This window comes from Uloborus diversus, chromosome 8 (assembly GCF_026930045.1).
Source record: "Uloborus diversus isolate 005 chromosome 8, Udiv.v.3.1, whole genome shotgun sequence".
Taxonomy (NCBI): domain Eukaryota; kingdom Metazoa; phylum Arthropoda; class Arachnida; order Araneae; family Uloboridae; genus Uloborus; species Uloborus diversus.
This window is the reverse complement of record NC_072738.1, coordinates 89193877-89205275: the sequence shown is the minus strand read 5'-3', so window position 1 is coordinate 89205275 and position 11399 is coordinate 89193877. Positions and strand designations below refer to the sequence as shown.

At 31.7% G+C, this 11399-nt stretch overlaps 1 protein-coding gene across 1 annotated transcript in view; it reads left to right on the top strand.

The window, feature by feature from the left end:
* The first annotated feature begins 1124 nt into the window (after nucleotides 1–1124).
* The window catches only part of LOC129227698 (peroxisomal ATPase PEX1-like), a 47811-nt gene continuing 37536 nt past the window's right edge, over nucleotides 1125–11399 (top strand). The window contains exons 1-5 of the mRNA XM_054862299.1: nucleotides 1125–1212; nucleotides 2038–2161; nucleotides 4510–4659; nucleotides 7217–7303; nucleotides 9085–9196. Of these exons, the coding sequence (XP_054718274.1) occupies nucleotides 2057–2161; nucleotides 4510–4659; nucleotides 7217–7303; nucleotides 9085–9196 (454 nt within the window). The 5' untranslated portion in view covers nucleotides 1125–1212; nucleotides 2038–2056. The remainder of the gene's footprint in view (nucleotides 1213–2037; nucleotides 2162–4509; nucleotides 4660–7216; nucleotides 7304–9084; nucleotides 9197–11399) is intronic.

The window sequence follows — 11399 nt, the reverse complement described above, 5'->3', positions numbered from 1 at the left end:
TCTAAAAAGCTCATAACTCGTTTTTTATTCTACTTAGAAATTTCGAACAGGTGCCATCTTCAGCAGAAAAATCAGAGCTTTCGATGGACATATAATGTAAATATGTGCAAGTATTTTTTCATCCCAATATTAGAGAATTTATACAAAAATTGTGTTTTATTGCCCCCCTACGGGGGTTTTGCCCCCCATAACGGGACAAAAACTACCCTATGCGTTATTCTGATGCATAAGCTATATTATTGTAAAGTTTCATCAAAATCCGTTCAGTAGTTTTTGCGTGAAAGAGTAACAAACATCCATACATCCATCTATACATCCATACATCCATACAGACAAACTTTCGCATATATAATATTAGTAAGATTTTGTTTATTTGGCGAATTATTTCCAATTGCAAAGAGTTGCTTTTCGTTTTTAAAGAGTTTTTAGTCATTTTAGTTAAAGAAAGCGTTTATTTTACATCGTTAGGGGTGGGGGAGGGATGAGTGATTTTCGCTTATTCAGAAAACTGTTTTTACCTTTATCATTTTTTATACGATATCTTTTTCATTGTTTTCTTCTTTTTCATATGGGGGGACCACAGCCCTAAGAAACAGTCACCAATTACTTTTGAAATTTTCTCTTCTCTGCCATAACTAGGTTAAAAATTCTTCTAATCAATGCCCGGAAAATTTACAGCACACCACAAGAGAAGGAAATAACACCCAAGGCATCGGCGGTAATCGAACTCAGGAACTCTGGCTTATAAGATGAAGCTTGTACCACAGAGCCACGGATTCCCAACGAAATTCATATTCATTTATTTACTTATTTATTTATACAGAAAGGAAACAACTTCTAATGCATGGAGGACTGCGTACAATGCACCTTGCCTCCTTACACTACACAAGAGAAGGAAATAACGCCCAGGGCTCCGTCGGGAATCCAATTCACGACCTCCGACTTAGAAGACAATTCTTTAACTACAGAGCCATGGAGGTCCCCAAAATTCATATTTTTAATGCACGAAAGTGTGGTGAGTATGACATTTTTAACTTACATTTAAAGTGTTTACTCCATTTTAAATACACTCTTGCGTTTTTCTTATTCCCTGAAAACTACTACTACTACTTTGTATTTCGTAAGCAAATGTTTATAAACACTGAAATGTTGGAGTTTGTATGACTTTTATTGTTACTATAAATGATTACTACGTTTGTTTGCAGAATTCAAGTACGCAGATTTGCTTTTCTTTCGGTCTTTTTCCATTGACATTAAATTCCTGTACTTTATAATGTGTTTTCATTAAAACAAAAATGCGCCTATCATTTTCAATAGTAGTACTTAATATTTGTGATCGATTTGATTACCGTAACTCTTTCAAATGCCAGCTTTTGAAATCTTTTTCAACTTTAAAACTGTTAAGTGTGAACCGAAAAAATGCAATTGATAAATTCGTGGTACAATGTCAAATATTCACAAATGCAAGAACTTGTCTAGAACAGTGATTCTCAACCTGTGATCGCGAGCAATTTTCATATGTTCCACGAACAGCCACCAAAAATTAATATTTTCATTTTTATAGTTGTTAAAGTTATTAGTGAAAATTTTGGATTCATCTCATTTCACCGATTATAATTGTTGTGAAAATATTGTTCTCTCATAAATGGCCTGCTTAAGATTCTGATGGATGCTAAGTTCTCCTCAATAGTGAAAAAGTTGAGAACCACTGGTCTAAAAGATCATAAAGCACAAAACAAGTACTATTTTTCTTTCATCTTTCTGCACACGAATTCTTCAAAATTTCAATGTCTAATTTTTATTTTGTTTTTAATTACTCTGTGGCGTTGTTTTATTCTGAGTGAATAAAACAACGCCACATTCCGTGCCCATACTCCCCTCTATGTAATGTGCTTATGTTTACATTTGTCACATCCTTCTTCTGTTGCAAAATTTATTTTCAAGTTTTATTGTTTTCTGTTTTGTGTAAAAATATTCATTGTTTTAGTCTTTGTATTGTTATGCTGCGCAATTTAATTTTGTTGTAATTTTTTTCAGTAAAACAAAATAATATTTAATGGATTCTTGGAACTTTTCTTATGCTGCATCTGTTCATTACTCTTCCAACAAAGCATGCTTTTTATATGTACCAGATAAGTGGCTGAAACGAGAAGTACCATTAGTAAGTTCTTTATTTGTATTTATTTTCAATTATTTCTTTCTGCAAAAAATATTATTATTTTTTTTTATAAAGACTGTTTGATCTTTTGTAGAAGTCACGTGGGTCATTTTCTTCGTGCATGCATTTGAGTATTTTTTGACGATGCTAAGTGTTTCCATTTTCAAATAACTTACCTAAACATAGATCTTTCCTAGCCTTTGTTTGTGTCTTTTGCATTTTTGTCAAATCCTGTACAACACCCTAATGAAATATGCCCTTGCAAAGACATTCTAGATCGGAAGGGGAGGGGGGAGTCATGAAGAAGATAGGCTTTAAAGGTCTCAGAACCCAAGCATGCATGTGCAATTCAGGATTGTTACCTTTCTGTTTTTCAAGTGCTGTTATCTTCATTTTTTTAGCCCTAAACAGGCAACACTTCTGTGTATCAGTATCAGTACATTAACTATTTTTCTTTGTTAGGAATGAATTTCGCATTATGCATTTTTCTCCTAAACTTTGAGTGGATTGAAACTATTTTGTTGCATCTTATTAACTCGCTATGTATGATTACTATAAATGGGTCCAACTGTATAGGTCAGATGAATATGAACACAATCTTAGCAAAAAGGGACATTGCTCATGCAAAAATTATTAGCTCCATATGAAAAGAGAATCAAAAAGGAGTAACTGGAAAATATTACATATATAAGATGGAAAATGATACTTTCAGAATAATAAAGTGAGATCTTATAGCAGTCTTCCTCAAATGATGTCACGCTTTGAAGGGGAGGGGCATTCATGGGATTGACAATTTGTAATAAGAACTAGGAACAAGAAGTGTGAAATTGCGCATTTCGGTTGAAATCAAATGCTTTTAAACAATATATTTACATGATATAGCAAGACATGTGATGGAGAGGAAGGGGGTGTGTCTATTTTTTGTGAAAGAGAACTGCCAATATTTTTTGAAGAACTTTTTCAATTCAAAACCTTACATTTCATCTACAAAGGATGAAGAGGAAATAATCTTATAATAAAGTTTTCTTATTTTGTGAAAAAAGAGACATGTATTGATTGAAGTATCACAAAGATTGCATTCCTTCATAATCTAACTAGCTTGTGATCTTGTTCTTGGGAGAAATATAAGCACAACCATTTTCTTCAAAGGATTTAAGCGTGCATCAATCAATTCTTGAAAGTTAACATTTTAAACTTTTAAAAGATATTCTTAGTTTGATTTGCATGTCTTTTTCTTTTATTTCGGCATGCTCTTTCTGTATTTTTATCCTTACTTATGTGAGTTTCCTTGAGAAATTTTGTGATCATAAAAGTGCGTAAGCATGATTTTTTGAAAGCAAGTAAGCAAGGTGTTAAAAAGCAAGAAGTTTACACTTTTGTTGAGACTCAAAATTTAATCAATTACAATTTAATTTGATAAGTTCTAACATAAATTTTAGTAAAACAGCAAATTAATTGCATTTCACAATGGAAATTGTCCTGTTGGTGATACATGGGCTCTACTACCCTTTCCTATGTGTAAGGAGATCTCTGTTATGTTGAATTGATTATCTGTAACAATGTTTACAACAAATCATGCCTGAAAAATGTTAAGTTTTCTCTTTTAATATTGTTCAATTTAACAGAAATCAATTTAAATTGATATACCTCATAGAGCCACATGAAGCGAGTAAGATGGCATGTGGCAGCACCTTACGGAGTATTACATGTTCGAACTCCATGTGTTTTTGGACTGACAGTCAGATCCCGAGAAACAAACTGGGCAGCAACCCGTCATTTCCAAATCTTTGGTTAAATTTGCTGAACAGAGTTACAAGTAAGAATGGTTTTAACCATTTTTAATGATTAGATAGCAAAATTTTGCAGTTGTACTTTGTTCACTTAAACTTGTCATCATAAAAAATGAAACAAGAACCAAACAGCTCTAGCAAAAACAATCAGTAGAAATGAACAGAAAAAGCCAGATCAATAACACACGCTACACTGAATTTGCAGTCAGTTCCATTGTATACGCCTAGCAGCAAAAATGCATACTACACAAGCTCCGCCCATGGCAGTGCTATTTTGACTATTTTCGGGTACAATCTCATATCAGTGGTGCAGCAAAAAAGTGTTTTGGGGGTAAAAAACACACCTCCAGCGACATTGGTTTTGAAGTAAATGCAAATTCTAATACAGTAGTTTATACATATGAAAGGACTGTTTTGATCAAAAAACTCCCTTCAGAAAGTACTTTTGATCGAAAAAAAAAAAAAAAAAACCCTCCAGAAGGTATTTCTGTCTGAGCTAGTGCCTCATATATATTTATAAATACCATAAAAGTATAATTTTTTTTTTCATTTATTTTCTAGGAAGTGCTGGTATTCAAAGTAACTTATAGAAATAACAAAACTGCTTTTCTATCATGTCAGAAGCTCAGATGTCTTGATGGAAATGAAGAATGCGAAGTTCAAATCAATGCTAAATATGCTGAAAAGTTGGGAATCAAAGAGAAAGAAAAGGTATATGAAGATTTAGGAGTAGTACCACCCTTCTTCTCAACCACAACTATTACTGCCCAAAGAGCTGATTTTTTTTCATTTAAATAACATTAAATGAATCCCTATCCCGCATTCCCAATCTATGGACAATATCTTCAGGTTGATTCATATTATTGATAAAGATAAGAATTTAAATTTATGCACCTTAACGGCGAATATAATATGTTCATAATTATTATATGGAAATAAACATTCTAGGTGCCATTTTTATTGACTCAAATATTTAGATGCTAAAATTTAAAGAAATATACCCCATATTGTCAGTATGATATTCGGAAAAAAATGTAAACACACAGAAGAAAATGATTTTTTACCAATATTAAATTGATTGTTAAAATTTATTCTTCACATCAATCGCAGTTCATAATGAGTTTGGGATTGAAAAACGTAAATCCCATCCAAAACATTAGGCTTCAAATTTGGTTCCTTGATTTGGAAATGTAGGCGTCAAATCAAAATTTTGGTCTAAAAATGCCACTTAACAATGGGTTATTTCTAAGTCTGATTCAGAAGCTTAAAATACTTTTCTATTATCAAGCTTTATTGTTTATTGTTGACATGAAGAAACAGGCATCTTTTTCCTTTTCATTATTTTTGTCATTGACCTTGCATCAAAGTTCATTTGGAATGCTCTGTGTTTAATGATATGTCTCAGAAGCTTCATTTATTACATATACTTATGCTTCAGTAGCTGAAAAAGAGAGTTAACTAACAATATTAACTTTTTTCCAGAGTCTATTTTTTATTTTTACGTCAATTCAAACAAAAGTTTTCCATTTTAGGGAATAAGGAAGGGAACAGATATTTGTAAGTTTTAGTGTTTTCCTCCTCCAAGAAATTTGTTTATCCTTCACTCTGTTTTTTCTGCATTTCTCCATTTGTTACATTGCTTCCATGCATAATTTTTTCGGTGAATTTATTGTAAATTTATTTAGAGTGGTTTCATTTTTGGACAATTTACATTAATTATGGATTTTCTTGGAAATTTATTACTTAACAGGTTTTTTCCAGATGGAATTATGTAATAAATTTCGGCTCCAAGTGTCATTTTGTCTTTTTTGTTTTGTTAAATTTCTGTTTTTTGGGATTTATACTGTCTCTTGTACCACCGTGTTTCTTTTCTTGGATGACCTCTCATCTAGAAGCTCATACTTCTTTGCAATGAAAAAGATGTTTCTTGTAACACTGCAACCTGTGTCTGCAATAATTTGCCATTTTTGTGCTTCAAAACGTTGGTTAATTGATTATTTTAGTTTTAGTGTGTTAAATGTTTCAATCGTCTCTGAATCATCCTTTATCGAAAAATCTAATGCAATTCCCACAAATGTTTGTAAAATACAAACCCAAAATTTTTGCGGTTTGTACAATGACAAGTATTTAGTTGTAGCCATAATCTTGTTCTATCTTAAACTGCTGCAAATTAATTCTAGATTTACAATACTGTACTAACCTGTCTTTGCCTGATAGAATAAGATCTGGTGTGCTATTTCTTATTCATTTTCAGTTCTTTAGTTGAGGATTGGTCAGCTGTGTAGTTCTGTAAAAGAATCTGGAAAAGGGGAGGTTGGGGGAGGGTTGCAGATATTTGCCTGAGAGTGTTTGAAATTTATAAGACATAGAATTTTGAAAAGAAAGATTTTCAGTTTAAAAAAAAAATGAAGAGACTCTTTCCCAAGCATCCTGCTTGACTACACAAGGGTTGAGGTATCTGGGACATCAATATTGCTATTTCCCTTTTTTTTTCCCTTAGCATACTTTGTTTTTCTCTCTCTTTTTTACTTCCTTTTACAAAAAAGGAAGTATTGTTTTCCCAAAAAAAATTTCACTCAAAATTCGGCCTTAATTTCCATTTAGCTCATCCCCGAATTAATGTTGAGTTTTTTTCTCAATCCGACCACACGCAGATAAGTGCCTAACAACGTATAAAAACCTGAAGTATCCATTTTGACGTTCCCTGAGTTAATTACAATGACTTTTCTCATGACGTCCATATGTATGTATGTATGTATGTATGTGCGTATGTATGTCGCATAACTCAAGAACGGTATGTCCTAGAAAGTTGAAATTTGTGCATAGACTCTTAGTGAGATCTAGTTGTGCACCTCTCCTTTTGGTTGCATTAGGGTGTTTCTAAGGAGTCTTTTGCCCCTTTTTGGGGGGAAATCATTGTTAATTTCGATGTATACTCAAGTGGTGTTATATTTTGATGGACAGTTGGCAATATATCGGCAGTCTTTTGATCGCCAAGTTTTGTTGCCAAATTGGCGACAAATGTGGCGATTTTTTTTTAAAAAATCCGGTTTCAATTTGGCCACCGGTGATGATATTTAGAGAGTAAACTATTGAATCACATTAAAATTGCCAATAATGGGAAAATGACATTAAAATTGGAGTAAAAGTAAGTCATGTGACTCACTCATCAGCTCATTTTTCTGAGTAACTAGTTTGTCTGTTATAAAGAACTCTGTCTATTCCAAATATGTCATTTTAAATTCTGTGCTTTTATTCTTCTTTATAGGTGTTCCTTCAATTATATGCCAGTTTCTTGCCCAAAGCTCAAAAAATAGTTCTTGAACCTGTGACTGAAGATGATTGGGAAATGCTAGTAAGTTTTGCACAAAACAATGTATATGTTTGAAAGTGCATAGGCATGTATTTTAATAGGTTGAAAGTGTGAGGAAAATGAGATATGTTCTAACAGGTAGGGATGCAGCATCAATGTCTCTGTCACTAAACATTGATGTTTTCGTTAAAGGATCAATGATCTTACCTTTGATGTGTTAAGGGCAATTTAGCTACTGAAACTTTGACTTGTTTTCAGTAGCTTTTTTACGTTTCAACACAAAAGTGTCAAAAAAAAAAAAAATAAATAAATAAATAAAGAAGTAGAAAAAATCAATAAGTACAATTGTGGAAATACCCAAGGAAAATTATATTTGTCAGTGATGGTCAAATCATTGCATTGGAAAGAATTTAAAATACCAAGATGTTTTTTTTAGTTAGATTTTACTTTGTAAAAGTTAAACTCTTGTTTTTTTCGCTTGAAAATCTGAACAAGAAATAAGATCCGAAATAATGAATGTAGTAAGCTAAGCACATAAATAATATCTATGACTGAGCTCAAAATGAGAAATTTAGGTTTTGAAGTTTAATGACTTTATTTAGTTAGTTTTGCTGTTTGAACTGTTCAGTGCACTTTAACCATCATGGTTATCATCATAATTGTAAAAAGTAGAACATTCCAATCGGAAATTTGGTATCAATATGACTGTTTATCAAAATTGTATTTCAATAATTTTTAAGAAGATTTTAAAGGTGCTAATTACAGTTGGGTCTCTGTTTAATAAACACTCTATTTAGCATCTTTCTCTATTTAAAACAACTTTCCACTGTCCCGGATACTCCTCTGTAGTTTTAGAAGAGTTCTATTTAAGGACGCATTCTACTTAAGGACAATTTTTTGTAGTCACTTGAAAGTTGTTGAATAGAGAATCAACTGTAATTAGCAATTTATTTGCTTTTACGTTATTTATAATGGATTAAATGTTTGCAGAAATAGTCAATATTTTTAACAACTTTTTAATTTAAATTTTAAGTCACAAAAATGGGTTGTAAATGTTTTTGCCTTCATGGTACATTATATATATAAGATTTGAATTGGCTCTTGTTTCAAAGTCATAAGGAAGTCTTTGTTGTGAGGAAATGGATCAGTGAAGCAAATTACTGTTTTTGTAACATTGTGCTATTTCTGTACACTGAAGCTTTGTTTCTTTGAACCAACTGTACGCATTTTTTGTTTTGGGTTTTTACATTGATGTTATTCTCCCATTTGTAAAATTAGAAATAAATTTTGAAATGCTTTCCTAATAGAACTGTTGTCGCAGAATGCATATGCAGCAAGCAGCATGGGTCTGTAAAAGCAGTCGAAAACTTGGTTCTAAAATATGATCAGTAAAAGGAAGCAATGTGAATTAAAGTATGAATAAAAGTGATAAAATGGAAGTAGAAAACCCAATAAATGGTCGTTACGATGCTAACAGAGCGAGTAGTCTGTGCGTTGAAAGAAAATTATGCAATAATCCAAAAATGACACTTAAGTGCCCTAGTAATATTGTCACGTGGCAAAGTTGCTATTAAGTTTTAATTAATGTAGTTTTTTATTATTTTTATTTCATTTAGTTATTTTTTGATGTCAATTGGAATTTGAAGGAATTATGCATTTGGATGTTTTTGCAAGCAGAGCTTCTCAAAAAAAAGAAACAAGCTATTTTGTTCTGCATTTCCCCCCTATTTTTTCTTACAGTTGCTATTGCATTAATTTTCTCAATAAGTAATGATCTATATGTTCGTTTATGTTATATTTTTATTTTATTTTGTGTAATGCAGGAACTGAATGCAAGTTTAATTGAGAGTGACTTAATGAACCAAATTCGTATTGTTTGGAAGGATCAAGTATTCCCAATTTGGGCCAATCAGTGCTCGTTTTTTGTTAAGATAAGTAAGTTGTATGCTTAGTACATCTTTCTTTTAATTATGAAAACAATATATTTTTTAATAAGTGTTATTTATCCAGTAAAATGAGCAACGTTATTTAATCGAGAAGTATGATGTAAACATCTTCGCTCAGATTGCTAATATCCTGAAGCTAACAAAATATTTAATTGTGTTCCCTATTATTCTTGTGAACAAAATGGCAATGAATTTTTGTTCTATACGGTAACATCTTTTTCTTAACTTTCATTCATCCCATGAAACTGAAATATTTTCCTTGTATAAATAATGATAAATTAGTTGAAGAGGCATCACAAATGAAGTTTTGTGATGGCAGTCAGTAGGCTTTAGTAAGGTTTTCTAAGTCAGAGTAGACTTGGTTTTTGTTTTATGTGGAAGGCAAGGGGGTGGCAGCATTCACATTAGCATGCTAGTAGCATGGTTAATTTGCAACTTAAATCTTCTTCAGTGAAATACAAATCTTATATCTTTAAACGAGCAATTCCTGTGGGTATATATGTATTTCTTATCTCGGAAACAGCTCTAACGATTTGGATGAAATTTTGGATTTAATTGTAGTTTTGCATTCTAAGTTCATCTACATCAGTTTTTTCTGTAAAAACACGATTTTTTTACGAAAAACAGTTTTTTAATATAAAGTCAAATTGAGTTAAGCCTTGAAGTAAACTGTGAGTTGACGCATCAGGCAGACGATTTGCAACCATAACAATGAAAATGTGTCTCTTCTCGCTTTAAAATTTTATACTTGTTTACTGTTTGATCGCGGATTGTATGTAATTTGGCAATCTGCCAAGTAAAGACTATTCCATCTGAATTAATCTAGCAGGGGAGAAGGGAAAATAACGATGGGATTTTGATGCACGCGTTTTATAATGTAACTAGTGCCTTATTAATTTATTGTATTCTCTAAAATAAAATAAGGGAAAACAATAATAGTTACCATGGAAATAACAGAAAGGAAAGAAAATATTTTCATTTCGCTCAGGAACGTAAAAGCAAAATGGTAAGCTCAAAACTTTGTTGGGATTAAATAAATCAATTAATTTTTGCCTTGAGAATTTAGATTGAATATACTTAAGATTTAAAAAATGTTACTGTGAGCAAATTTTCATTTTTACAAAACTAAGGCTAAATAATAGAGAGGCAAAAGTGCACATCTGTAGCAAATCAACTTACATCCCTATAAGCTAATAGATACGTCCATTTCCGCCTATAAACCGGATATCAGCCTTTCCATGTAATCGATGGTCAAACAGTAGGGTTGCCAGGCTTGGCTGATATTGGCCACTTTGGCTAATTTCAAACACACTTGGCTGAAAACAAATTCAAAAGCATTATGTAAGTCGATGAGGAGCTTTTTTTCTTTTTTAAGTGAAACTATTGCTTGACCATCCTATTTTATTTTATTTTATTTATTTATTTTCTTTTTACACTTCAAATAGTTTAACATGTTTTAAGCAAAATGTTGATTTAATTACATTCAGAATCTTCTTTTTGACAAAAAATAATTCTTTTAAAGCCGACATTTTTTAAATCTTAAGTATATTCAATCTACATTCTCAAGGCAAAAATTAATTGATTTATTTAATCCCAACAAAGTTTTGAGCTTACCATTTTGCTTTTACGTTTCTGAGCGAAATGAAAATATTTTCTTTTCTTTCTGTAGTTTCCATGGTGACTATTATTGTTTGCCCTTATTTTATTTTAGAGAATGCAATAAATGAATAAGGCACTAGTTACATTATAAAACGCGTGCATCAAAATCCCATCGTTATTTTCCCTTCTCCCCTGCTAGATTAATTCAGATGGAATAGTCTTTACTTGGCAGATTGCCAAATTACATAAAATCCGCGATCAAACAGTAAGCAAGTATAAAATTTTAAAGCGAGAAGAGACAAATTTTCATTGTTATGGTTGCAAATCGTCTGCCTGATGCGTCAACTCACAGTTTACTTCAAGGCTTAACTCAGTTTGACTTTATATTAAAAAACAGTTTTTTCGTAAAAAAATTGCGTTTTTACAGAAAAAACACTGATGTAGATGAACTTAGAATGCAAAACTACAATTAAATCCAAAATTTCATCCAAATCGTTAGAGCCGTTTCCGAGATAAGAAATATATATATACCCACAAGAATTGCTCGTTTAAAGATATAAGATTCAGAATCTTCTTTTTGGCAAAAAATAATT